Source organism: Tauraco erythrolophus, chromosome 27 (assembly GCF_009769465.1).
Source record: "Tauraco erythrolophus isolate bTauEry1 chromosome 27, bTauEry1.pri, whole genome shotgun sequence".
Classification (NCBI taxonomy): domain Eukaryota; kingdom Metazoa; phylum Chordata; class Aves; order Musophagiformes; family Musophagidae; genus Tauraco; species Tauraco erythrolophus.
The window spans coordinates 6,090,790-6,118,169 of record NC_141491.1 but is presented as its reverse complement, the minus strand read 5'-3'; the positions used below and the strand labels follow the sequence as shown (position 1 = coordinate 6,118,169).

The 27,380-nt window shown below is 56.6% G+C and overlaps 1 protein-coding gene across 1 annotated transcript in view; it reads left to right on the top strand.

Moving 5' to 3' along the window:
• PPFIA4 (PPFI scaffold protein A4) overlaps nt 1–27,102 on the top strand; it is a 31,222-nt gene extending 4,120 nt beyond the window's left edge. The window contains exons 2-30 of the mRNA XM_086627465.1: nt 4,184–4,285; nt 4,412–4,576; nt 5,197–5,271; nt 6,372–6,467; nt 6,910–7,131; nt 7,580–7,726; nt 7,850–7,988; nt 8,613–8,692; nt 9,634–9,765; nt 11,210–11,272; nt 12,575–12,666; nt 14,849–14,990; nt 15,245–15,450; nt 15,858–16,098; nt 16,335–16,370; nt 16,959–17,092; nt 17,260–17,423; nt 18,058–18,151; nt 18,395–18,476; nt 18,908–19,108; nt 19,570–19,632; nt 20,799–20,825; nt 21,773–21,948; nt 22,730–22,827; nt 23,463–23,638; nt 23,856–23,924; nt 24,771–24,948; nt 26,513–26,604; nt 27,066–27,102. Of these exons, the coding sequence (XP_086483591.1) occupies nt 4,184–4,285; nt 4,412–4,576; nt 5,197–5,271; nt 6,372–6,467; nt 6,910–7,131; nt 7,580–7,726; nt 7,850–7,988; nt 8,613–8,692; nt 9,634–9,765; nt 11,210–11,272; nt 12,575–12,666; nt 14,849–14,990; nt 15,245–15,450; nt 15,858–16,098; nt 16,335–16,370; nt 16,959–17,092; nt 17,260–17,423; nt 18,058–18,151; nt 18,395–18,476; nt 18,908–19,108; nt 19,570–19,632; nt 20,799–20,825; nt 21,773–21,948; nt 22,730–22,827; nt 23,463–23,638; nt 23,856–23,924; nt 24,771–24,948; nt 26,513–26,571 (3,459 nt within the window). The 3' untranslated portion in view covers nt 26,572–26,604; nt 27,066–27,102. The remainder of the gene's footprint in view (nt 1–4,183; nt 4,286–4,411; nt 4,577–5,196; nt 5,272–6,371; nt 6,468–6,909; nt 7,132–7,579; nt 7,727–7,849; nt 7,989–8,612; nt 8,693–9,633; nt 9,766–11,209; nt 11,273–12,574; nt 12,667–14,848; nt 14,991–15,244; nt 15,451–15,857; nt 16,099–16,334; nt 16,371–16,958; nt 17,093–17,259; nt 17,424–18,057; nt 18,152–18,394; nt 18,477–18,907; nt 19,109–19,569; nt 19,633–20,798; nt 20,826–21,772; nt 21,949–22,729; nt 22,828–23,462; nt 23,639–23,855; nt 23,925–24,770; nt 24,949–26,512; nt 26,605–27,065) is intronic.
• Nucleotides 27,103–27,380: the final 278 nt, after the last annotated feature.

Below are 27,380 nucleotides of genomic sequence, written 5' to 3'. Positions count from 1 at the left end.
AGCTCCCAGCGTGGACAGACGGACGGGTGGGGCTCCATCCCTCACGTGCTGAGTCAGCAGTGCTGATTTCCTGGCACCGGAATCTTTCCCACATCACCCTCCATTGCACGCCTGGCCCGTCAGGAGCAATCACTCCAATTAGGGGGCTTAAAATGCCATTAATCCCGCAGGCGGAGCCAGTTTGTTCCTGAGGCTCCGGTGTGTTGGAGCGGGAGCCGCGCTCCTGCCACAGTCGGGGGAATTTTGCTCGCTCTGGTGCAATCTCACTGCATCCATGTCTGTGCTGTGGACGGCACAGGGAAAGGCAGATGGTGGCTCTGGGCTGAGAACTTCTGCGTTTCAGCTTTTTCATGCTACCAGCCTTCTCCCTCTGCATTTCCTAAACCTCTCCTTGTTTTCCCAGCCGTCTCCATGTAGCTGGTTTCTGACCTCCCTCCAGCTCTTCCCTGTGCCTTCCCCATTGATGCAGCCCAGGGAGAAGACCCCGAACCTCGAACGTGCCTGACTCTGACCGAAGATCTGAGCCATAACGCCCCATTTCAATACCTCCTGTGGGGCTCCGGGTCTCCCTCCCTGCTCCGACGGTGAAAATAGCATCTGTCCACCCCGCTCCCTCCTGCCTCGGGGCTTGGGGCTGAGCCCAGCCAGTTGCGCTTTGGGTGGTTTGGGTTTAATCCAAATTAGCTGCTTTTCGGGCTGCTGGGCTGCCTGCAGGGCTCCCGAGGACTCTCCCAGTGTGGTGTCTCATCATCCATCCTTTGATTGAAGGTCAGGCACCTCTCCTTCACTTTCTAATCCGTTTATAGGTGTCCCTGCTTAGTTTAAGAGCTTATCGGAGCCAGGGGCAGGCACCTCTGCGTCTCCTGGAAGACTCCTTGGCCGTGGCCAGGGCAGAGGAAGATCACCCGGATCCTCTTTATCGCCACTTGGCTGGGACTTATGGCAATGGCATACCTGTGGATAGGGGTGAAAGCTGTGCACCACGGCGTGACACTGCAGCTGGGAGCTGGGGACAGCTTGTCCTCATGGTCCCCAAGCTCGCCTGGTGCCCACCAGTGACCCAGAAGCAAGGTGGCAGTGCCAGGGCAGACGTCTGGCACAGCTGGGGCTGATGGAGGTAGCTACAGGCGGGTGCTGGATTGATTTATTCCTATAGTTTTATTCCCAAAGCATCAAAATGAGGCTTGCAAGTGCCCCCAGCCCTGTGTACTCAGCTAACCCTTACCGCTGTCCCGTCTCGCTGCAGGGGTGTTGCTATTTTTGGTGGTAAATGCTCCTTTTTGCGGCCTTTCCCCAAGGAAGGACAGTTATCGTGGTCTGTTTGCCATGGGATGCTCCTGGCCTGGCAGCCTTGCTGGGGCACACAGCACAGGATCCAGCCAGCCATTCCTGGCGAGGTGGAGGGCTCGGAGAGGAGCACCCCGACAGGATGGAGTCAGGCAGAAGCTTCAGCTGTGCCCGGAGTGAAGCCACCACCACGCTTTCACTCACTGACCCGAGGATTGCGTTGGGCTGGCCGGGGTGGGGGCTGCCTGTCTCTCTTTTCAGCGGATTTTCTCTCTTTTAATCTCCTTGCGTTTCGGGATGAAAGCCTGATTGTGGGTGCAATCTGGACATGCAGGCAGCGCGGGCTGAGGAGGGCTGAGTGCTGGTGATCGCCGTCCCCAGCGTGGCATCCTTCTTCCTTGCTGCCTCCAGTGCCTTGTTCTGACCATCCCACACCACCCCATTCCTGACAGTGTTCAAGGCCAGGTTGGATGAGGCTTTGGGCAATCTGGTGTAGGGGAGTGTGTCCCTGCCCATGGCAGAGGGGTTGGAACTGGATGATCTTGAAGGTCCCTTCCAACCCAAACCATTCCACAATTCTATAAAGCCGAGTTCACTCCAGCAGGGAGAGCATCCACATCTCCAGCCCCAGCTTCCCCTGCCAGCCATGGGCCAGAGCAAGAGGTTTCCAGCCTTTGCAGATCTGGGAGCTTTGGATCCACAGGGTCCCTGCCCCGGTGCTGGGAGAGAGTCCACAGCCAATGTGTCACCCACCAGTACAGCTCAGGCTGCTGAAAGATGTTCCTGGGGCCGTCACAGCTGCGAGGATGCTTTTGCTGAGCTCCTTAAGCCTTGCTGCTTGTCTCCTGGCATATTGAGGAACGGGGGGGCAGTGACAGATCCCAAAATCTGAAGCAGCCAGCGGTGCACAGACATCTCTCGCTGCCGCTCTCACACGCTTTCCGCTCACCGGCGTTCCCAGCCCCGCTCTAATCCATGGGGATGCTGGTGAGCTGCTCGCTCCTGCGTGCAGCCGTTGCATAACCCGGCAGCGCGCACGCACATGGCCTGTGCCGCGCCGTAATCCCCACCGGCTGGGAGAGCACCACTCCGGGAAAGGCTTGGCTGGCACAGCGATCTCCCGGGGAAGCCGCTCTGCAGTGGGGGTCACTGCGCTTTGGGGGGCTGTGGGGTGATCCGAGAGCCGGTGTGGGATGGTGCCTGGGCACAGCAGGGGCCGGCGATGGAGGCTGGGGGGGCTGTGACCCATCTGGGGGCAACTGATGGGGACAGGGGTGACCCCAGGACTGGAGCGGTGCCTGGGAGAGTGATGGGGCAGGAGTGGGGCTGGAAAGAAGCCGGGGGACTCGGGCTCTGGGGCAAGGCTGTTGGGTGGCAGCAGCCCTGAGGCACGGTGATGGGCAGAAAAGCAGCTATTTATAGGGATGATGACTGACTTCAACCGCTGCGATTATTCTTGCTCTCCCTTCACGTTGTGGCGTGCTCAGGTCCTGACCTGCTGTGGGGTCTCTGCATCACCAGTGACACCACCATCCCCACTGAGCCCAGGCTAAAAACCACACCGGTGCGAGCAGTTTGGGGTGGGAAGGGAGAGGGAAAATCTAGTTGGGACCAACGGAGATTAAAAAGCTCTTGGTTTCTTGGAGGGACGTCGGCTGGTGCAAGAGGTTTCACTTGGAGCTGAGCAAAGTATTTGATTCAACCGAAACCTCAACGTTTTGCTTCAGTTTGAAGAGTTTTTATTTGTTTAACCTGAAAATTAAAGTGAAAGAGAATTTCACACTATAAAACCGCTCTCAGCCTCCAGTCGAAATTTGGGTTGTTAATGCTCAATCAAATCCTTCTCAGCTTCTTCTGAAACCCTTTTCCTTTTTAAGTTCTTCTCCACACCATTGTGAAACTGGTGTAAATTCATGAAGCGTTTCCACATTTGCATTTTTCACCCCAAAAAATCTCAGTGGCAAAATCTCGCTCGGTCCTGGCATCACTTGGCAACCAGAAGAGCAACTGGGAGCAATGGGAGAGTGCTCCTGGGCTAACCCAGGTACTTGGTTTTCATTTTTTAAGGGAAAATGAACCCTTCTGCATCCTAGGAACTTCACTGCAGGTTTCCTTTCCCCTCCAACACGATCACGAGTGCGACTGCTCTGTTTCTGAGGAGCCTGTCATATCCCAAAGGATGTGTTGGCTTTGCAGCTCTGCTTTGGCATCACTCTGTGCACGGCTCTTCCTTGCCAGCTGGCACCTCCCTGGAGGGAGTGGTGGCTGGAGTAAGGACCGGTGGCACCTGCCACATCTCCTGCTGTGCCCTCAGCTGTGATTCGGGGCTCGGGGGTGCCCCATAAGGAGCTCGATGGAGCCCCACATGCTGGACTGGGGCAGTCTCCTTTGGAAGGAGATTTTGGATGATGCCAGGTCCTGAGGTCATGGCAGAGGCTGGCTTGGAGCCAGGGGACCCGTCCTGGCCAGCTGTGGCTTTGCGGTGAGTTTTAGCCCGATGGGATGCTCCGAGGTGGGTGCTCTGCTGGGTTGCATCAAGGGGACAGTGGGGATGGGAGCATGCTGGTGGCCTTGACTGGGATGCTTTAAATGCCATCGAGCACCTCTGGAGCTGTAGAGCAGTTTCTTGTGCCGTTGGGCATCAAACCAAACAGATAAATATTAGGATGCTGTGTTCTTCCTTGTCCAGAGCACTTAGGGGAAGCCAGGAATAGATCACCTTCCAGCCTGGCTGTGCTTCTCCACTGATTTCTCAATGTTCCCTTTGTGTCCCTGTCTCTCACTGGTTGGGTTTGGATGGGAAATGCTCTGTCCTGGAAGTCCCAGCAGTGGGGCTGGGACACTGGCTCCGTCTCCATCCCGCTTTTCCTGCTCACGGCTGTGCTGATTTCTGCAGGAGTTTGCAACGCTGACGCGGGAGCTCAGTGCCTGCCGAGAGCAGCTCCTGGAGAGGGAAGAGGAGATCTCGGAGCTGAAAGCCGAGCGCAATAACACCCGGGTGAGCACATAAAACCTGCCGGCAGGCTTTCGGTCCCCGGAAACGTGGGACGCCGCAGGCTGCTGGGCCGATATCGGCATCACCAGCCCCTGGGATGGTGAGTGCCTCATGCTTAACCTCTTGCAGCTCTTGCTGGAGCACCTGGAGTGCCTGGTGTCGAGACATGAGCGGTCCCTGAGGATGACCGTGGTCAAGCGTCAGGCCCAGTCACCGTCCGGGGTTTCCAGTGAGGTCGAGGTGCTCAAGGCACTCAAGTCACTCTTTGAGCATCACAAGGCACTAGATGAAAAGGTGAGACAGGCTGCTAGGACCTCTCTCCTGGCTCGCTCCATGAGCATCCCCTGCTCAGAGCTGACCTTCTCCCAACCGTCCTCCTCCCTCCTGCTGAATGCCATTTTTTGTTGTTAAGCTGGGTGGTGACATGGTGTCCCTCAGGAGGAAGGTCTTGGGTATCCAAAAGCTGCAGCACCCTCATTTTAGGAGCCAGTGGAGCTCCCGAGTGGATGCTGTAGGTTTGAGGCTGTCGGGGACGGGGATCTTGCTTCCCTGGGTCACTCACATGGTGGTGAGCACTGGCATTTGGCACCCTGGTTCAGTCTTTGCGTTACAACTCGTATTGTTCCTCCTGATTCATTTACCTTGAGCAGCTCCTTGCTCTGCTAAAAGCCATCTTCAAGCTGTCCCAGCCATGGGTCTCTTGCAAGAATCACTTTGGTCTGGGCTGTTTCTCTCCAACATGCTTTTGCTCTCCCAGACGATGGGCTGGAGCATCCCTAAGCCTGTGTCCTGGACGTGAATCCACCTGAGCCTGGCTGTCAGCCAGAAAAAAGGGGCTGGGAGCTTTGCCTAGGTCCTGGGCACCCTCATCACGGATAAATAACGGCTTTTCCTGTTGTTTTACGTGACTGCAGGTCAGGGAACGCTTGCGAGCAGCTTTGGAGCGAGTGGCAACCTTGGAGGAGCAGCTCGTGGATGCCCATCGGCAGGTAAGAGGTATCTGGCAGCCAAGCCCGGGCCCTTGCTGGGGCACCCACGGGGCTGGGACCGCTCTGGGTTACATTTCTTAATTCATGTGGAATTTGCTGAAATACCACCCTCAAATGATCGTGCAGATTGGAGAAGTGGCGTTTGGGCATTTTTAATGTAAGGCTTTTATTCTAAAATTGCTGTTTACATGAAGTCTTGCCTGTGTTTAAGGAAACCTTGTAAATATTCTGAAAACTTTTGTCTCACGGGCAAGGTTGCCTCTGTTGTTTTGCTGTTTGGTTTCATTTGTTTCATTTCACTGGCAGAAGCAACCTGAACTTGAATCATTTAAGAGGGCTGAGAGTGACTTTGCTTGTTGGCTTTTCCCCTGTTGGCACCCCGTCTTACATCCCTCATTTCCTTCCTAGCTCGGGGACTCCGAGGGGGTCATGGGGAGCTGGGAGCTTTGTCCTGGCAGGGGACTCCTCTGTCCCCAGCATTTAGCCCTCTTCATCTTGGAGATGGTGAACCACTCTTTCCTTCCTGAAGTTTGTGCCCAGCCACCACCGTCGAAAGAAAAGAGCCATCCCTATAGCCTCTGCCTGGCCAAATTTTGCTCCTCTTTCCAGTTCCCAGGATATATCTCACGGTGCCTCCCTTCGGCCACCTTGCAGGGACCTTTCCCATCCTCCCCCAGCAGACCAGAGTGCGATGTCAGTGTTGATCCTCTGCTTTTTCTGGCTATGGCTATGTCTGCACCAGGTTTGGAGTCTGGCTGGCTGCAAACTAGTTTGATGAGCTGGGAGGGAATCCTGGAATGCAGGTCTCAGGTGCCCGAGGGCTCACCAGGAAAACTTTACTGCTGGGATTCAGGCTCTTTGCAAGATGTGACTTCATCCTCCGTCAGTCCTGAGCCTTCACAGCACCTCTGCCTTCCCCTGTCTTCTTCACCCTGTCCCTCCAGTTCCCCCCAGCCATAGGCACTAGCTGAGTATGAGGGTGGAGGAAGCCAGCGGGAAGCCGGTTGCAGACCTGGGTGCACCAGGGCTGGCCTCACCCACGGCTGGACCAGCTGGTCTCATCTGCCTTCGCTCATGCATTAAGCCCTGTTGTCGTGCAGGTGGCGGCTCTGCAGCAAGGCACCGCGCGGGAGGTCCCGGCGGGTGAGAGGGATGAGAGGGAGCCCAAGGAGCCAGCACAGAAGCTTCCCTGGAAGGTGAGAGCCCCAGAAACCCCTGCCCTGATCATGCTTACCGAGGCCGTTGTTTCTCCAACCCCCTTGTCACTGGCTCCAGGGTGCTGAAAACTTTTTTCCCTCTCCCCTGCATCCATCCCTCTGGGAAATGCCCTTCCCAGTGGATACAGGCCATTTCTGAGTGGAGGGGAATTTGTGCTCCTGCTTGGGTGCTCCTAGGGGCTCTGCTTCCCAGAGACGCTCGGGGAAGCCTTCAACCATCCCTATTCCATCGTCCCTGTGAGAAGCCACATCCCTAGCTAGTGAAGACTGTTGACGAGGGGTCCCAGAGCCCCACGTCCCTGCTCCCCACCACCTCACTGGGTCCCTGCAGGGCCGTGTTCCCCCGTTGAGTAGCTGCAGGCAATGCCAGCCCGTGCTCTGGGGCAACCCGGCATCCACCTCCCTCTCTGCTGCCTTGCAGCGGCTCTCCAACGGCTCTGTCCACCCGGACGATGAGGCAGGGCGGGTGGTGGAGCTGCAGGAGCTCCTGGAGAAGCAGAATTTCGAAGTGGTCCAGGCCAAGGAGCGCATCTCTGCGTTGGCTGCCAGCGTCGCCGAGCTGGAGGAGGATCTGGGCACCGCCAGGAAGGATCTGATCAAATCGGAGGAGATGAGCAGCAAGTACCAGAGGGACCTCCGAGAGGTTAGACGCTGCCCTCACACACTGCCAAGCCTGTTGCAGATGCAGAGACATTCACAGCAGCTTCCACACGCTCTGGGCTGGGAAGGGATTGTAACCCCTGTTGTATATAGGGTGCAAGCCAGTGTTCTCCAAAAGAGACCACTGCCTTTGAGAGGTTGTCCCCAAGTCCATCAGCAGGAATTCCATGAGATTATAAGCAGACACCGAGATACTCAGGTGTGCTGCAGACCTGGGGCAGTGAGCTGTGTCTGTGCTAGAATGTTCTTCTGTGATTTCCTGACTCCCTTTATTCGTTTCCCACTCTGCTGTCCCTCATTCCTGTGCAGAGCAGGGTTTGCATTGCATGCTTCGACTTGGGGCTGTCCCAGGCTCACAGGAGCTGGGTGGCCCAGTTATTCCCAAATGAGTGGTCACAGACCAGGATGTGACAGCCCCATCACTTCCCCAGGCCCTGGCTCAGAAAGAGGACATGGAGGAGAGGATCACCACGCTGGAGAAACGCTACCTGGCAGCCCAGCGAGAAGCCACTTCCATCCATGACCTCAATGACAAGCTGGAAAGCGAGTTGGCCAACAAGGAGTCCCTGCACCGCCAGGTACCAAAACTTGGACCCAAGACTCCCCACCACCCTGGGGACCTGGGAGGGAGAAGCAGGTGCTGGGGATGGGGCAAGCAGGCAAGCCTTGGTGCCAGGCACCCATCCTGCCCTGCCCCACAGTGCGAGGAGAAAGCCCGGCATCTGCAGGAGCTGCTGGAGCTGGCGGAGCAGAAGCTGCAGCAGACGATGCGGAAGGCAGAGACGCTGCCCGAGGTGGAAGCGGAGCTGGCCCAGCGCATTGCCGCGCTCACCAAGGCAAGTGTGCGGGGCGCTCGGGGACGGCCGGGACAGGAGAGAGCACAGGAGCCAGAGGAAGAGGCAGGTCTGGCTGCCTCCCCTGCAGCGATGGAGCCCCTGCCCCAAGGCACCCTGCTGGCGCTCCCAGCCTCTGAGCTTTGCTGTCCTCTGCCTCCCCCATGGCTGCAGGGACAATACACAGTTTTTAAACCCCTGACGTGTCCTGCACGTGCGGGGTTTCCTCCCTCCCCTCAGCTCCTTTCTCCAAGGCAGATATGGCTCTGTCAATCTGACCAGCCTTCAGCTTGTGCTGGGACCACTCTGGGATGAGGAGGAAGAGGAAGGACCCAGGCTGGATGTGGGAGGGTGCAGATCTGGAGGGAGGTGTGGATATGGCTGGCCCTGCCCTTCCCGGGCACTGCAACGGGTGCCAGGTCACTCGCAGAGCACCTCCATCTCCCACCCCCTTGCTGGCAGGGCTGTTTTGGGCTCACAGCACATGGTGGGCCATGGTGGGGATGCAGGCAGTGGGAGAGAGCACCGCATCCCGGGGAAGAATGTGGATGCAGGGGTGGAGGGAGGAGTGCAGGAGTGCATGGTTTTGGAGAGCATCATCCGAGAGGGCTGCTCTGCTTTTCCCAGGCAGAAGAGAGGCACGGGAGCATCGAGGAGCACCTCCGGCAGCTGGAGAGCCAATTAGAGGAGAAGAACCAGGAGCTGGCCAGGGTAAGCGCTGCTCAGCCTGGACCAGGGAGTCCTCACAGGTCCTGATCTGGCCTTGACTCTACTTTGCCGTGACGGCTACATGCCTGGGCCCACCATGAAGGGTGGGCTCACTGGTGTCTCTGAAGCAGGATGGGGAGAAGGACCTGGTTAATCCTTTCCCATCCAGGATCTCTTAATCTAGAGTCACCCAGGAGCTCATGACACTCTCTGCTGTGATTTCCCTCTCTCTCAGATTCTAAGTCTTTCTGTTAGTGTGCCACATCCACTCCTCTCCCAGCAACACCTCCCGGGGCAAGCTGGGACCCCAAATGCAGGGTGGAGGGGGAAGCTCTTCCCCCCAGCCTGGATCAGCAGCAGGGTGAGACTGATGGGCGCTGGGAGCAAAGGGTGCTGCCCCTCAAAAAGGCAGGGATGTGGCCGGTGTGTCATGGGGCACAATCCCTGCTGTCTTCCTTAGCCAGTGGCTGGGCTGTCCATGCAGGCGGTTGTGATGCCTGTTTCTCAAGTTGCCCAGGTGGCATTACAGTGTGTGCCCTTGGGGAAGCCCCTGGTTGTTTTGGCCTAGGGCAGACGTTTTGAAGAGACTTTTGCAAATCCAGAGGATTGGCACCCTTTGGGGTCTGGAATGTGCCCCCAGTGTGGCTGTCCCTGGCAGATACACAGGTGAACCTTCCTTGAGGATCAGGCAGGCAGGCAGGTTCTCTTTGGATCCTGTCCTCTCTGCTGTTCATCCTTGCCTGGGAAAGGGTGGAGACCAGCAGAGCCCAGTGGAGGGTCCGATCTGTGCTGTAAGAAGTGGATTTGTTCCCAAAATCTGAGCCTGAGAGATCAGCTCTGCCACCACCAGCGGGCATGGGATGGCAGGAGGGCACTGAGCCCCTCATGGCAGGAGGAGCAGATCCGATGGATCTGACGTGGCCGGTCGCTCGCTGCCGTTGCAGGCCCGCCAGCGGGAGAAGATGAACGAGGAGCACAACAAACGGCTCTCGGACACCGTGGACCGTCTGCTGAGCGAGTCCAATGAGCGGCTGCAGCTGCACCTCAAGGAGAGGATGGCGGCTCTGGAGGAGAAGGTAGTGGCTGGGGGGCAGGGGGTCCTGTGGGGGGCTGATGGGGGGGTTGAGGGGTCCGCAGCCCCTCCGACACGGAGCCTCGGCCAGCCACAGCACAGGGGTTTGGAAGTACCTGTGCAGGGATGCAGAAACGATCACATGCAGGATGCCAGCCAGGTGCTGGGGCTGGTGGGAGCGCAGGGACGCGTGATCTGCATCGCACCCTCGCCTCCAGCCGGCCCTCGCCCGGTGAGACCCGCTCCCCATCGCCTTTCCCCTCCCGCAGCAGCAGGGTTTGTCCTGCTCCGTTCTCTCGCTTCCCTGTGTCTCTCCCGGCGCAGCCTTGCCTGCAGCCCGCGCCCAGCCGTCAGAGCAAAACCCTGCTGCATTTTGCAGGAGAAAATGCAGCGTTCATCCTCTCCCACCTGCCCATCTCCTCCACATGCTGCCTTGAAACCGTCCTGTCCCCCAAGCCTGGACTGATTTGCCTTCTCCAAGCCAGGGCAGAATCCATGAGCAGCCTCCCAGCTCCCACCTCCCTTCTCCTGGGGAACTGGGCTTTCCTTTGTGGAGCCAGCTGGAGTTGCTGCTGCCCAGCGTGAATGCAATTAGCTGAGAAAGCAGGAGGCTCAGAGCAAGGATTAACCTCTCAATGCCAATGGGCTGTCAGGCCTTGATAATTCACCTCGATCTGGGTTCCTGCAGGCATCAGGCTGCCCTTAGCAAGTCAGAGCACAGAGGGGTCGCATCCCCCAGCTGATGGCTCCAGGACTGGGTCTGTCTGCCCTGCTGCTCTGCGCCTCCTGTCTCCAAGCAGCCCTGGCTGTGCCAGCGTGTCTGTGGACCCAGCATATGGGGCTGAGTCCAAATTCCCACCCCAGCAAGCAACAGGGACCAGAGCAGTGGCACCTTGTGAAGGGGCATCATCTCCTCCCCAGCCTGCTGCTGGCACTGGCACACTCAGAGAGTTTCTGCAGGTCTTCCATGGGCAAAAATGATTCTGTTTGACTGCCAACACGTCCCAAAAAGGAACACTAGGTCAGGCAGCTGCAAACACATCTTCTTTTCCCCCTGCCTCTTCCCTAGCTTAGATGTAGGGGACATTTTTGCCCTCGATCCTGCTGCTTGAGGAGTTGATCTCCTCTCAGATGCATTTCCTAATCTTGGAGCCCTGTCCATCAAATCTCTAATCACCACTTGCCCTTCGTGGCCATGCCCCGGCCCTGGTGTTGGGCAGGAGTTGAGCTTGAGGAACAGGAGGTTTGCAGAGCAGACTGGTTGGCAGGCGGGTATGTGAGGAATAGATCAGGGAGCCACTGCCAACCCTCCTGCCAGGCGTCCGTCACACTGTCCACGCAGCAATTCCGCGCTGGCCATTCCCGGGAGGCCGCGCAGCCGTTTTCTAAACGGTCTCTCTTTTTCTTTCCTGTTTTTGTTCCCTTTTCTTTTGTTTTGTTTCTCAAAGAACACATTGTTACAAGAGCTGGAAAATACCCAAAAGCAGATAGAGGAACACCAGCACGACAAGGTAAATGCTGCTGCAGGGAGCCTGCCCTAATGACCGTGCTTCCTCGCTCCTAATCCCCGGCTAGTGGCACTCACACCTCCTAAAATACCCTAGTTTCGGAGGAGCTGGGATCCCAAAGCACCCAGCACCAGGAGGCCACAAACTAACCCACGCAGTGGCTGGATGGAAGCTGCCACCCACCTCCCCGGAGACCCCCGGTTCGGTTCCCTAACAGGCACGTTCAGTCCCGTCTCCGTATTTTTATCACGCTCATCCATCCCTGACCCCCCGCCGAGGACAGCAGCGAGGCCGGGTGGCTTCGCCCGCGTGTCTAGAGGAGGGTTTACCCCAGTGCTCCTTGATGCAGCCTGGCTGCTCAGGCAGCCACGTCCCCTTCGCCCCCGAGGCTTTCTCAACCCCCTCACTCAAACTGGGGGGGAAGATCTGCTCTATGCCCAGCGTGCAGAAGGCCCCGTAGGTCTTTGCACCTTCCCTGCTCTCAGATAAAGCATCTAAGTAGGGTCTGCAACACGAGTCCACGTTGACCTGTGCTGGAAAGCTGGAAGCTTGCAGCTTTTTGAAGCAACAGGAGCTTTGGGGATGTGCCCCATGCCTTGTGCATGGTTGGGGGGACTGGGGGGCTCCTTTCCCCATTGCCCAGGGCCTTACTCTCCCACATGCTCCCTGCCCAAGGCTGCTTGGCTCCAGGCAGAGGCAAAGCTCGGAGACTCGCATGACGCTGCCTGCATGTTGCCGACCCCGGTTCAGCCCGTTTACCCACAGGCCTGGATCTTGGTGTGCCTGGAGGGTCCCATCTCCCCTGCCTCCCTGCCTGCCCGCAGCCTCCCCCCTCTCATCTCCCGCAGGACAGCACGGCCACTTAGCACAGGGGCGGGCTCCCGATGAGGACAGGACTGGCAGCGGAGGGGACAGGGCCACCATCAAGTTTGGCTAGCAGGTCCCTCACTGCCAGCCCATTGCCAAGGCGAACGCGCACGTGCATTCTGGAGCAAAACCAGAGCATCTTAGCGGGACCGATTTTCCTTCATCTCTCAAACCAGCATCGCTTCGAGCACGCGTGTGTGTCTGTCTGTCCGGCCTGCCATCACCTCCTCCCTTCGCGGCATCGCCCCGGCATCGTCATTCACTGTCGCCTGCATGAGCTGTTTCTTTACCGATGTGTCAAAGGTGCTTTAAACCTGGGCTGGGGGTTTTTAAAGGGAATATAAACCTGGAAATAGCTAAAGATGTGGATTGCCCCAAGCCTGACTGCCCTTCAGAGCAAAACCAACCCCTGCCTGTCTCTTGTCTCGCCCTGAACAGCGGCGGTTGTCCGATGAGATCGACAAACTGAGGCTGGAGGTCGATCAGCTCAAGACCAGAAGCGGGACATTCGTGGAGAGTGTGCACGCGAGGTGAGGGTCCCCACCAAAACCCCGCCAGCCTGAGCGCACCCTGCTTGCGTCCCGCACCCACGGCTCTGGGGGCCTTTTGCTTCTAACGTCCCGAAACGCTGCTGGCATCAGGCGTTTCTGGTTTCACCAAGCCTCCGTGCAGGGCTGCAGGGTGGTTCATCGCACCTGTGCTGTCCCCACCATGGATTTGTCCTGGGGTGGGACACAGACTGTTGCAAATAGCCCAGCCCAACTGAATAGCCCCAGATTTGCTCTTCTAAGGGTGAAAAAAACACTGGGCATCGAGGTTTTTTTCTGCACAAAGGTCTTAGGACTTAATTTTCTGTGAAAGCTGGATGTTCATCAAATGCCTTCCCCTGTGGAGTGCTGGGGATGGGCTGGTGGAGAAGGAGGAATCTCTTTTGAGGTGTTGCAGGCAAAGAATGAACTTCCCCCACTTTTTCCTCTCCTTTCTACAATGGTCCTCCCACACCCTTTCATTTAAAGTCAGCTGGGAGATGAGGAGGTCCCAACCCAGAGCACCAGGAGGAGAGGTGAGTCTGTTGGGTCTCAGCCTCCGGCACTGACCGGGGTACCCAGCACGGCTATGGGAACCCAGGGGATTAGAGAAGGAGGGTGCCAGCACAACGTGCACCCTACTGCATCGCTGCGGCCGCCTGGGAGACCGTGTCCTCTCCTGAATGCTTTCGATGTGGGTTAGAGGCAGCAAGGGGTCAATGAGAACGAGGACCAGTGGGGAAAATTCCATTCTTGGGAAGGCTGGAAAAGATGGAAAGGAGCCGGTGTAACCAGCTTCAAATCTGTCAGCAGCTGGGGCAGAGAGGAGAAGGCCTGGAGGCCCTGGATCGGTCTTGGTGAGAAGGAACAGGGGAGTGAGGAAGAGCTTGTGAGGATGAAGGATAGTTGAGTACCAGAGGAGTGTATGGAGCAGGTGCGGGACCTCTTTGTAGGGGTCTGTAAGAACAGGATTGGCCAATTTTTATTTTTTTTTTTTATTTCTTGGAGGGAAAATCAGCAGAAAGCTTGAGTTACAGAGGCCGGAATAATCCCCCAGCTGAAATGTCAGCTTTTGTCTGAGGCACCTTTATCTGTTTTTAGCTTGGGAGCAGCTTGTCAGCGACTCCACAGCTTAAATCCCCTTGAAACTTGGGCTGTGCCTTCGTCTGCAAACACCAGGCTGACGCCAAGCCAAGCTGCTCGCGTTAGCGGTTTCGTCTGGGCTTGGTAGGATGCTGGGGTGGGGAGCCTGGACCTGTATCTGCTCTCGAAACCAGACCCATCGTGGTGGAAAAACACTAATCTGCCTCGGACAACTGCTTTCATCATCTTAAATCAAAAAAACCTCATGCCTCTTATGGCTGTGTATCTAGGGAGTAATGACCCCGTGCTGCGAGAAGGCGCTTTGCTCAGCTGCGTGGTTGGGTCTTCAGGGTGAGGAGGAGCAACCAGGCAACGTGGAGATACGCGATGAGTACCACGAGTGGCAAAAAGTGGCCTCGTGTCCAACAGCGGCCACTGCATTGCTCAGCCTGGCATGGGGACCTGCTCCCGAGCACCAGCCCGAGCACGGAGGAGGAGGATGAAGAAGCGCCAGCAGGTTTCTGCTGGGAGATCCCAGTCAATGCTCATGTCCCTGCACCTGGAACATCGATTTCAAATGAGATTTTATTCATCAGGGTTTTTTTTTCATGAAAATGTTGAAGAAAACATAAAAGGAAGGAGAAAAGCTCCCTGGCTGGCCCCTGTTCCATACCATGGGGATGGAGAAGACAGGAAACGTGCTGTACATATTGAGAAGTGCAAACTGTTCTCGAGAGGGGAGGACAGGAGGGGACTGTTGAGCCCATGGCTTCACAGCAGACCCACTGCATGGGGTGGTTTTGGTCAGACCTTGCTGGATGCCCCAGTGGGTACTGCAGTGAAGGGGGAGGTGGCAGCAGGATAGGGCCCAGGGCTGAGCTTCCTACAGTCTGTGAGCACATCTCCAGGGCCAGCCGGGGGGAATGGGGCACCTTTCTCCAGAGCCTGGTTTTCCATTATTTCATGATGCTGGGGTGGGCTTCCCAGAGTAGCCTCATCCCCCACCTCTGTGCTGAGCAAGCCTGGGCTGCAATGGGAGCAGCCCAGGGTTGGGGACATCCTCGCATGGAGCAATGTCCACAACAGGGCTCTTTGTCCCCAGGTCCCATATGGGCAGCGCCACGGACCTGCGCTTCCCACTGAGCGCCGTGGTCCATGCCCCCACCGAGCCCTTCGGGACAGCCCCGGGCCTGCCTCGGGCGCAGAAGGGCCGATTCGCCGCCCGGCGAGAGGAGCCAGCCAAGGTAATCCATCTTCATGCCAACGTGGCACCAGGATTGGGGTCAGGGTCTCCTCCTGCCTTGCGCACAGGTCTCACCTGGCCCTGATTTGGGGGCGTGGGGCGATTTCCTTCGCCTGGTGCGTGGATGGGGGAAACATGGTAGGAAGAGTTTTCCATTGGGATTGTGTTGAGGTATGACTGTTGCTTGGAGGCCTCCAGTTTGGCTTTTGGAGACATGAGGGTGTTGTGTGGGACCAGTGGACCTTGTTCCCCCAGGACTGGGAGCAGACCCAGGCAGGCAGTGTCCTGGCCACGGGGCCTCACGCCTTTGACAGCGACCCCGAGATCTCTGACGTGGACGAGGATGATCGCGAGACACTCTTCAGCTCTATGGACGTGCTCTCTCCTGGTGGGCACTCGGATGCCCAGACGTTGGCCATGATGCTCCAGGAGCAGCTGGATGCCATCAACGAGGAGATCAGGTAGTGGCCATGGCCAAAATTCACCACTGCTGTGCTCTGAAATGGCTCCAGGGGGGGCAAAAATTAAGGTCTTGGTCCAGCTTCAGCAGGGAAAATTGCTCCAGGACATCAAGGTGCAGGGCTTGGCCCTTCCTGCATGTGGCTTCCTGTCTTTCAGCTGCACCAGTGCTGGCTCACAGAAAGGATCATCATTTTAAAAAAAAAAAAACCCTCTCATGAATATTAAAAGAAATCAGGGTCCTCCTCAACTCTGGTTTGTGCAGATCCTGATGGATCTTGCTGCCTGTCTTGGAGATCGAGGGCTTGAGTCACAGCACCCAAGGTGCATTTCCCCAGGGTAGGGAGATCCTACAGCTGAGAGGTGTGAGATGACTCCCCAGGAGCCCTGAGCCCTGCTACTCCCCCAGGATGATCCAAGAGGAGAAGGAGTCCACCGAGCTCCGCGCGGAAGAGCTGGAGACCCGCGTCACGAGTGGCAGCATGGAGGGCCTCAACCTCACCCAGCTCTGCAAAAGGGCTTCCATCCCCACCTCGCTGACGGCCCTGTCCCTGGCCAGCTCATCCCCCCCGCTCAGCGGCCGCTCCACCCCGAAGCTCTCCTCCCGCAGCGCCGCGCAGGACCTGGACCGCATGGGGATCATGACGTTGGTGAGGAGACGCGCGGGGCAGGCGGGGGGGGCTGGACAGGGGGTGCGTGTGGCTGCCTGGGGTGGGAGCCACGTCCTGGAGTCCGCATGGGTGTGCGGGAGGGTGATGTGGAACGGGGGTGCCCGTGTTTGCTGTCTCCCAGCCTGGCACGCCTGGCGCCGGGGCTGCTCTGTGGGGGGGTTCTCCATTAACTGCCCCCCTTTCTGTGTCTCTCTCGCTTTCCCCCTCGCAATCAGCCCAGCGACTTGAGGAAGCACCGGCGGAAACTGCTAGTGAGTGGCTCCCATCCCGTTGGGTTTTGTCCAAGCCCCTTTTCCAGCCTGCTCCTGGCTTTGTCCACACCAGGTCAGGGTGCAGCAGGCGCGGGATGGAGCTGGGGACCCCAGGGATTCTGCAGGAGGATCATGGGGATCCTGTAAGGTGCTTGGAGATGTGCCGGCTGGCAGCCTGGGGGGTTTGGCAGGACATGGGGAGGTTCAGAAAGCCTCTGGGTCCTCAAACATTGTGCGTCCCCTCTGGCGACAGGGTGTCTTTGGGACATTCTCATCTGTGCTCCTCAAAGCCCTCTGGTGAAGGCCAGCAGCTTCTGTCCCCATACCTTGACCTGGACCATGGGGCTACATCCTCTCTCCTCCCTGTTCCCAGGATCTTGGCCATACGGCCACATCCTCCCCATCTGCTTGGGCATCTCGAGCCATTGCCAGAGCTCTAGTTCAGGCCAATCCTGGAGCGTGGCAAAGCCTCAGGGCCCTGGTGGCTCTTTTGACCATGCCTCCATGGAGCAAGAGAGAGGCAGGCAGCAGGGCAAAGATGGAGCTGGGCTTTGGCCACCCAGCCTCATGGCTTCTCTGCTTGTTCAGTCGCCCGCAGCTCGGGATGAAAGCCGAGAAGATAAAACCACCATCAAATGCGAGACGTCCCCCCCATCCTCACCCAGGACGTTGCGGCTGGAGAAGCTGGGCCACCCCGCGTTAAGTCAGGAGGATGGGAAGAGGTACGTGGAGCACCCTTTGGATGTCACACCAGTGCCCGCTCCTTTGGTTTGAGGATTCACACAGGGCGAGCGTGGGATTATGGGATGGGCTGGGGTTTGCCATGGCTTGTGCGCTGCTCGGGAATAACCTAAAGGCTTTGCTGTTCCTCTCCCTCCTCCGTCCCCAGCTCGCTGGAGGAGCAGGCCAGCAACCCCAGCAGCAACAGCAGCCAGGACTCCCTGCACAAGGGCTCCAAGAGGAAGGGGATCAAATCCTCCATCGGGCGCTTGTTCGGGAAAAAAGAGAAGGGTCGCTTGATTCAGCTGAGCAGAGAAGGGGCCACGGGGCAGGGTCCGTGAGCAGCCCTACTCCTGTGCGTGCCGGGCGGGCGTCCTCTCGGGCCAGGCTCTCTGCACGCCGCCGGGCACTGTCTGGCTTTGGGGGGATGTTGGGGTGACAGGCAGAGGAGCAGGGACACCCCTGCTGGTTTGGGAATGCTGGGACCGCTGGCTCTGGGCTCACTGCAGCTTCAGGGGAGTTGGGTCCTGGTGCTTTCTGCCCCACGGCCCCTTCTGGCCTGAGCGTGGTGTCACTCCTAATGCTCTGCAAGAGCTGCCATGAGGATAGTGACCCCCCCCCCACCTCCCATCATCACTGTATCTTATCTTAATGTCCCCAAATCTGCTTCCCTCCCTGTGGGACCTTCTTGATTTTGCACAGCCCGTTGGTGGGAGCTGCTTTTTCCCTCCTAAATCCTTTACTGCTTCGATGTTGAGCGTCTGGAAATGGGAGGGATGGCAGATGGGGATCCCCTTGGGCTTCCCAGGGATGCAATGGGGCTGCGGCGGTGGGTTGGAAAGGAGACTGTCACCTCCTGTGCTTGCGATTGTGCATCGCCAACGCCCTGGCATGGGGACTGTGGCAGTGCCCACGCTGAACCCATGGGATGCCCCACTGACCTGAGGATGTCTTGCTTGCTCAGTAGTGCTGCTGACTGACGTGGAGGTGGGCATGCAGGACACCCTGGGACTTGGCAAGCTGGGTGCTCAGGCTGAGAAGGATCGGCGTCTGCGGAAGAAGTGAGTGAACCTCCTTCCCTGTCCCAACAAGAAAACGTCCTGCCTGATGACTAAGAAGCATTGGCATAGGACTGGGAATTGCTGGAAAGCCTTCTCATCATCACCCTCTCTTGAGCCCTGTTACCTCCTTTATTGCTTGGCTGCCAAGCTGGTTATTACTGCCCGTGGTCTGTTCCCTTTCAAGATCTGCTTCCTTCCCCTCAAGCCCCCAATAAATCGCTCTTCTGCTTCTGTTCCCTCCAGGCATGAACTCCTGGAAGAGGCTCGGAGGAAAGGATTGCCCTTTGCTCACTGGGATGGCCCCACCGTTGTCTCCTGGCTGGAGGTGAGGCAGAGTGTGCCCGTACATCGTCCCCATGCACCAACGGCCTTGCAGTCACCACCGGTCTGTAGTGTGCTCCCCCGGCAGCGGTGCAGCATCCCGCAATCCCACCATGCTTGGTCCGTGCACAGAGTTGGTGGTTGCAAAATCTGGAGGAGCAGAGCAGATCCCCAGATCCCTCACATATTCTGTAGAGTTGTTGTTTGAGTAGAGCTTTGAGTGGAAAGGCTCAGTGGGTGGTCTTTCGCTGTGCTGTGTGCATCAGATCCAGGGATGCTGGGCAGCCCGCAGGCCATCTGTGCAAGGTACAAATGCAAAAGTAGCCCCACATGGGTATCTGACTTCGATATTGAGCTTCAAAGTGGCCTTGATCCTACCAGAGGAAGTTAGGGTAGGTCAACCAGGCAGTCACTGGCTTTGCTCCATTTTGGCAGCTCTGGGTGGGGATGCCGGCCTGGTACGTTGCCGCTTGCCGAGCCAATGTGAAGAGCGGAGCCATCATGTCAGCCCTGTCTGACACCGAGATCCAGAGAGAGATCGGCATCAGCAATGCGCTGCATCGCCTGAAGCTGCGTCTGGCCATCCAGGAGATGGTCTCACTCACAAGCCCCTCGGCACCACCCACCTCCCGGACGGTAAGCGCTCCATGCCATGAACCCACTCTTTCCCCAGACAGATCCTCCATGTCGAGGAGGGGGGGACGACACACTTGTTCCCCTCCTTTCCCCATCTCCTTGGGACCACAGTGGTCCATCAGTCCCCAGGGAGTCCCAGTGTCACAGGCAAGTGTGGCTGTGGAGGGGGTGACGTTCCCTCATGGATTGATCAAACCACCGGACACTTGTCCTTTATAACACCACAAGTTATAAAGGCAGCCAAAGGGCCAGTGGTCCTCGCTGCGCTCGCCATGGCTGCATGGACAACCCGGGATCCTCACGGGCAGCGTGGTGCCACCAGCCCAAGCTGCAAGCACACTGCGAGATCCCATGGCCTGATCCTCCATCAGCCCAAGCCAAGTTTGTTTCCAGCACAGTTGTGAACCAAGGCCACGGCTCTGTGGTGGTGTGCCCTGACCACTGTCCTTTTTTGCCTGCAGTCTTCCGGAAACGTCTGGGTCACTCACGAGGAGATGGAGAACATGGCAACTTCCACCAAGACGGTGAGGCTGGCCGGCCCCACCGCCGCCACACGGCGTATCGGTTACCGCGCTGAGCTCCGGGCGTGCATTAACGCGCTAAACCCCGGGAGGGAAGGGGATCTTTGCTGCATCTCATGTGTCAGCTCTTGGCTGGCACCATGCACCTGTTTAGAAACCATCTTTCAACCTTTAATATCCCAGCAATTTCCAAAACTGGCTTAAAAACCATCAGATGCATTTTCTTTTGTCAGGCGCCTGTGGGTTTTGCTGGGTTTCTAGAGTAGCTCGTCTGTCAGTTGTGAGTTAGAGGAAAGAAACCGAAGACAAAAACAAGAGTGATCTCAAGATAGATCCATGAGGTTGAGTCCCACATTGGTCATTCTGCACACAGAGGAGTCACTGTCTAATCTCCCGTTGACTTTAGCTCACCCAAATCTGTCCCCACTGTCTGTCCCTACCACTGGCTGACAGCTTGGGGTCCCTCGGAGGGATGTGTCTGTGTTCCCAAAAGCTCTGACCCTTTTGGAGAGCTGTAGCCATGCTCCCCTCTCTGCAACTTACTGACCCCATGTCCGTGTCTCAGAGCAGGGGCAGAATTTTGGATTTGTTATGTGAATTTGGCATTTTATTGAAGCTTTTGTCTGCTGGTCCTTAACTGGAAGGTGTCTTTTGGGGAAGGAGAGCTCAGAGTTTCAGCAGGGACGGGACACTTTCCTTTGGCAGGTTTTGTGAGGTTGAGCAAAACCAGCACAGGTTGACAAGGCAGGAAATAGCTACAAAATCGACAAATTGAGTTGTGACCTGTGAGCTGAAGCTTGGGTTTCTCTCTACATCCATCTGTCTTTGGGGGACCCAAGAAGTACCCGTATTTCCCAGGAAGGATACGTGACCCCCAGTGTCTGTGCCATCTCCAGCCCAAGGCCCACGAGAAAACCCTCGTCCTGTGTCCTCCTCACTTGTCTGAGAGACGGGGTGAAACCTGAGCCCAGTGGGTTGGGGTGTCCCCAGCACCCTGTCACCAAGGCTGAGCTCCCTGAGCCGTGAAAACGAGCCCCATCCCCTCTGGGTCGCGCCGTGCTGAAGGGTCCCACACTCAACGCACGTGGCACAGGCTTTCACGGTGCGGGGCCGCTGGGTACTGACTTTACCTGTCCTTTCTGTTGACATGCTGCATGTGTCACGCTTAGGACACAGAGGAAGGCAGCTGGGCACAGGTGAGGTCCCCGTGTCACCGTTTTTCGCGGGCGGTACATGGGGTGGTTGTGGGAGGGAGAGCTGGACATCACAGGGCACCCAGGGGATGAGCTTGGGCCATCAGCATTCACTAAGTCCTGCCTGGAGTCTGAGCCTGCACCCTGTGGTTGCTCCTCTGAACTATCTCTGGAGCATGAGGTGGTCCTCCAGAGACCTTGCATCAAGCAGCATCCTTCTCTGCTTCAGGCAGAGTGACTTTTTCTGTGTGGGACACAAATCCTGTGTTAAAACCCCAACGTAAGAGTGACCAGCCACCCTGCATGGGAGGCAGATTTCTCACTGCATAGGCATTTAGTTTTCACTTTTTTTTTTGGCCCCAAGTTCAGGATATAGACCATTTTCTTGAACTGAAAAGGTGGGAGGAAAAAGTCCTACTTGGATCCATCTCCTCTGGTTTGCATCACTCTTAAATGTTTTACTTTTCTTCTGGTGGATTTTATTTCAGTTTTGGACCTGGAATCAGCTTGCAGTGAAAGTGAATGGATGTTTTTCTGCCCAAAACTGACATTTTTTTTCATTTTGAAGTCATAAAGTAGATCTTTTGGTGATTTCTAAGCTGCTTAAAAATCAGTTGTGAATCCACTGAAACTTATTTCGTTATTTCAGCTTTCGTAACTGTGTTTTTTTCCAGAAGAACCAGGTCATAAAGTCCAGCCATCTCTTGTGCTTGTTTTTTGGCTACTGCCTTGTCTCCTTGGGGGACATCAGTAGGACACAAACCATGGCCAACGGGACTGTTCCCTCCAGCTTATTCAGTACAAACTAGGGTTAAACTTCTCTGGCCCAGGTTTGGTCCTCAGGACAGTGACCTCTAGGCTGCAGCACTGAGTCGTCACTGGTCTCCTGGGAGTCGGCAGCTCCACCAAGCCCTGGTTTCTTCCTAGCTTCTCCATTTGCTTCTCCACAGACACTGGCGTATGGGGACATGAACCACGAGTGGATTGGGAACGAGTGGCTGCCCAGCTTGGGTCTCCCGCAGTATCGCAGCTACTTCATGGAGTGTCTTGTTGATGCACGGATGCTGGACCACCTCACCAAGAAAGATCTCAGAGTGCACTTGAAGATGGTGGACAGCTTCCACCGGTGAGTCCTCTCCTTTGGGAGATCCCTGGGGTGCAACATCTGCACATGGAGCAGAAGGTGGAGCAGTTTGAGGGATTTTCTCCTGTCTTGACCGGTCCTGGTGCTGGAGGATGGCTCTTCCAGGCTAAACTCAACCACCTGGTCTGGGGCAAATCATATGGGTAAATGTTCTCCTTCAGCACACTCCTTGCAGCAAAATTGCAGAGGGCCAAGCCCTCTCCTGGCTGTGGAGCAAACCATGGGCAAAAGTAAAGGCTCGTCCCACCTGGTACCCCACTGGCAGGCAGAGCAGTCATCTGCCAGCAGCCCAGCTTGGAGAATGTTTATGCCATCCCAGCCACCTTGTTCAAGCACCAGTATCCAGCGCTGTCGTGGGGTGCCACCATCCACCTCGACCTGTGAGGTGGTCTGTGGGCCTGCCAGGGCCCTCCCTGCTCTGGGGATGACATACCCTTCAGCCTGGAGCAGCCCCCATGGGCTGGTTCTCCCTTCCCTCTCCAGCCACCAAGCACCAAGTATCATTATTTGGATCCATGTGCTCTCAGGCAGGTAGAACAGGGTAAAAACGATGGAGTGGGGAATTACCATGGAAGGGATGGAGGGTCATTCCCCGTTTTCTGGCCAAGATCTCCCCTTTGGGTTGTGTCTGTCCTGTCCTAACCCTGAACCAGAGCATGTTTTGGGCACATGGAGAGCAAGGAGGGAAGTGAGTCCCTCCAAGCCACCTGCCCCATGATGCTGAGCCCTCCTGAGGGCTGGGTGACATCTCATGTCCTTGCAGCACCAGCCTGCAGTATGGCATCATGTGCCTGAAGAGGCTCAACTACGACCGCAAAGAGCTCGAGAGGAGGCGAGAAGAGACCCAACATGAAATCAAAGGTCAGCAGCCACAGAACACGCTCCAGCTCTGGAAAAGGAGATGAGAAACCTCTCAAGAAACACCCAGTGATGGTCTCTCTCCTGTCCCTTATTTTTAACACAGCATTCGCCCAGGGAGAAATCGTTATTTCTGAGCAACCGTGCCCACAGGGCTCTTCTCCAGAGGGGACCTCCCTGCAGTATTTCCCCAACAGATTCCCCTTTATGCAGCTTACCCCAGTCGGGCATGAGGAGGGAGGAAGGGTGTCAGGAAAGATCCGGTCTGAGCATCAGATCATCTTCTCCTGCCCATTTCAGATGCTCAGGACATCCCCCAGCTTGCTCAGCCTCCCCTTCCTCATTGGCTGTCCTGAGATTCCCTGTGCATCTGGCTGCTGCTTAGATTACATCTCATTATGGGTAATGCCCCTAATTACACCAGCAGCCGTGGGTTCTTAGGATTAATTTTCACAGTTGTTTTCCGCCTGTTATTTCAACATTCCGTTTGGTAAACTGAAGTGAGCTGTTCCTGGCATGTGAGCACCCGGTGTTGAAGCCTGGGGCTGTGCCAAAGAGCTTCAGAACATCATCAGGTCCCCACACGACCGAGAGCGTGGTCTGAGCTGGCTCTAAGACCTGCCCTTGCTCTTCTGCAGACGTGTTGGTGTGGACCAACGACCAGGTCATTCACTGGATCCAGTCCATCGGGCTTCGCGAGTACGCAAACAACCTCGTCGAGAGCGGGGTGCACGGGGCGCTCCTGGCCCTCGATGAAAACTTCGACCACAACAGTCTGGCGCTCGTGTTGCAAATCCCCACGCAGAACACGCAGGTACGAGCATCGTGCGGGGGGGATTTTGGAGGAGAGTGGCCAGCACGGGGACACGGCTGCAGTGAGACTCCACCAGTCCCACCGACTCAACTCTGCCTTTCGAAGCAGAGCACCCAGATGGGCTCTTTCTCTGTCAGTCTCAGGGTTTCCTGGGATGGGGGTTTGTACTGGGAACTGTTCCCACCGATGGAGAATGCTCATCTGATGTTGTTTTCAGGCTCGACAGGTGCTAGAGAGGGAGTTCAACAACCTGCTCGCCTTGGGCACGGATCGGAGGCTGGACGATGTGAGTACAAAATCTCTCCCATGTCCAGATCATGCTGAGCACCTGTTCTTGTGCAAGAAGCAGGAGAGACAGGACCTCTGCTTTCTCCCTCCATGTCCAGGGGTGTCAAATAGTGCATCACAAACTCTCTCTAGAGCAGTTGCATGAGCAGCATCAAGGGAATAAGCTAAAACTAGTAGAGAAGGCCATGAGGAATGTGCTGCCAGGCTGCGGAGGCAGGTGAGGAAGGGTCTTGTGCATCATTTCTAGCCTCATGCTTGGTGGGCTGAATTTCAAGTAGACTCACCTGGCATTCCTTGCCAGCTGTTTTAATGCTGCCTTTTAGAGTCACAGATGTCCTGGGCATGACACATCTGCAGCGGGTAAAGCTGGTGGGTTGGAGATGCCCCTTTGGGCAGCCAGAAAGCTCTTCATGTTGAGTCACTGAAGGTGGGAATTCATCTAAATCTCTCCTACGTATAGCCTTCCTCCGTGAGATATGATAGCAGAGCTATTCAGGGCTCTTTTTGGAGCACAGAGAGAAGGAGGCACTTCCAGGTGCCATTATCTGGCTGAGGTTAGATGCATCCCTTGAGGTCTTTGTTGGAGCTTGTGTGTTGATGTCTCCAAGGCGTCTTTGCAGGGAGGCTGGAGAGAAGAGACAGGCAAGCTGGAAAGGACAAAGCCTATGTCATTGGATCCCAGAGAGGTCTCCTATGTCCTTGGACCAATTTGATCACATGCTTCTGCACTGTTTGAGTTGATCTCCATGTACAGGCACACTCTTAGTTAGGTGGAAGCAGTGCTGGTATCTCACAGGGGTGGAAGGTCCTGCTGCCAGGCCCATAACCTGCTCTTCCCTTACAGGGTGATGACAAGACCTTCCGTCGAACCCCATCCTGGCGAAAACGCTTCCGCCCACGAGACGTTCACAGCATCAACATGCTCAGCGGCTCGGCCGAGACGCTGCCCGCCGGCTTCCGCGTCACCAGCCTGGTGCCCCTGCCCCCTCCGTCTGCCCCTGCCAAGAAAATGCCCCCGGAAGGTAGGTCACCCCCTTCTCCCCACAGTCCTCTCCCACCCTTGCTCAGACCTCATGGGGAATGATGTGCCACCAGGAGAGGGAGAGAGGCTTCTGATCGCCCGTCATGCTAAATCCATGTGATCCTTGAGCCGTTGTCTGCTGTAAATGTTTCTTCAGCAGGTTTATTTCAGACTCTGCTCTGATGTGCGGTTTCTTTGTTTCAAACTGCCATGATGAGGGAGAGGGCTGGATGAGAGCATGAAAAGGGGACGTGTCACCCGCCCTGGCTTTGGCATCCAGGTCAGACAGAGCCTCTTGGGGTAGTGTTGGGGGCTGTCAGCCAATCTGGGCCAGTCTCATCCATCCTGCAAAGGAGACCGTCCCCAGTGGGACTGAATTAACCAGCTCGATGCAGTCCGAGCGCTGCTGAGCCGCTCTCCCAGGGCTGGCAGGGACCTGCTTTGACACACTTGCTGCCCGTGCTGCTGGCCGTCATGTCATTTAGCTGAGCGCACGTCCCACACTCTGCCCTACCACCACACGACTCCTTTCTGAAAGTTATCTTGGTCCCTTCCGAAGCTGTAGGGAGGCACGAGCTCCAGCCAGGTCACCCCAGATATCCTGGTCCCACTGTCCCAAACCTCCTGCCACATCCCCAGTGGTGCAGGGCTGGCTTCAGCAGGCTCAGAAGTGAGTGTATAAATGAGAATTAAAAATTTGTGCTGTCACTTTCCGGCTCCAAGCCCCAGGCTCAGCTCTCCTCCTGTCTCCAGATTTGCTCAAATTTCACAGCTTTCCATCCAGCAGTTTGGATCAAACTTCTGCTCCACTTTTTTCACGCCCTACCTGGAAGCTGCATTTCCCACCCAGCTGAGGACAATGAAACCTGAGACAAAATCCCTAGGTCTGACAGCATCCAGACATGGGTAGCAGGGTGCTCGCTGCCCAAAAGTAGGGATGGATCAGATGATCCGAGGGCTGGAGCACCTCTGCTATGGAGACAAGCTGGGAGAGATGGGGTTGTTCAGCCTGGAGAAGAGAAGGCTCTAGGGAGACCTTCCAGCACCTCCCAGTACCTAAAGGGGCTACAGGAAAGCTGGAGAGGGGCTTTGGACACGGGTGTGTAGTGACAGGACACAGGGCAATGGCTTTGAACTGAAAGACGGCAGATTTAGATCAGATCTAAGGAATAAATTCTTCTCTGAGGGTGGTGAGGCACTGGAGCAGGTTGCCCAGAGAAGCTGTGGCTGCCCCATCCCTGGCAGTGTTCAAGGCCAGGTTGGATGAGGCTTTGAGCAACTTTATGTAGGGAAAGGTGTCCCTGCCCATGGCAGGCGGATTGGAACTAAATGATCTTTGAGGTCCCTTCCAACCCAAACCATTCAATGATTTTATGATGGTAAGTGGCAACTTTCCAAATACTCTGGAGCCTTGGAAGCATCAGAGCTGGGCAAACATGCCTTTTCCTTTGACCCTCATCTTCATGTGGCTTCAGTGCGTAGATGCTGCTTAATAAATAGAATTTTTATGAAAAAACATTGGAGCAGTCACTAATTGCACGTTCTGCTCTTTGACTCACTTCCAGTTGGTGCCTCTGGGTCGCCAAGGCTGGAGACCTCCACGGTCCGGACGTACTCCTGCTGAGGGTCAGCGTGACGGGAACCAGCCCAGCCCTGGGTAAGTGCGAGGAGGACCGAGGCCTCAGAGCTGGATGGGGACCGAGAGGAGAGCGCGAGGCCCAGCGTCCTCTGCCTGACATCCCCCAGGCAGTGTGTCTGCCTTCACCTTGCCATGGAGGACCATGGAGACCTCCATGGTGGAGGAACAGCCTGCTGCTGCTTGAGGCTCACAAGACCCTGAGATGATGCAGAAGGGATGCTCGGCATCCCAACCACGTACAGTTTGTCCAGTCTCTGGACAGACAGCTTCACTGGGGACCCCAGGATTGGGGTAGGGGGTCTCACTGGGATGAGGGAAGGATAGTCAAGCACTTCAGAGGGTCTCCTGGGACCCCTGGGACATTGTTCCCCTGTGCCAGGAGGATTCATTACCGACTCCGCCTGGGTTTGTCGGTCTGTGGATGCATGAGCGGAGGTGAGCCGCCATCCTCACAGGGCATTCCCCACTTCATTTCTCAGCACATCCCCACAAAGGCCACGTGCTGGCTGCCTTTCAGGACAAGAGCCCAGCCTGCGCCTCTTCCTCGGCCCAAACCAACAGACGCTGCAGTCTCGCTGCTGTGGACCGAAAAGGATGCCCTCCCTTCTGCTTGTGCACCCCACCGCTTCCCCTGGCTCCCCGTGGCTCCCGCCTGTGGCTTGTCCGCTCACCCCTTCCCATGCTGGCCGGGCTACGGATGTGCCCGTTGGGTGCCCACTCCGTCACTGGCAGAAGCGTGGTGCGATCCGACGGAAGCGACAGAGACACCCCAAAAGTGGGCTGCAGTATTTGGA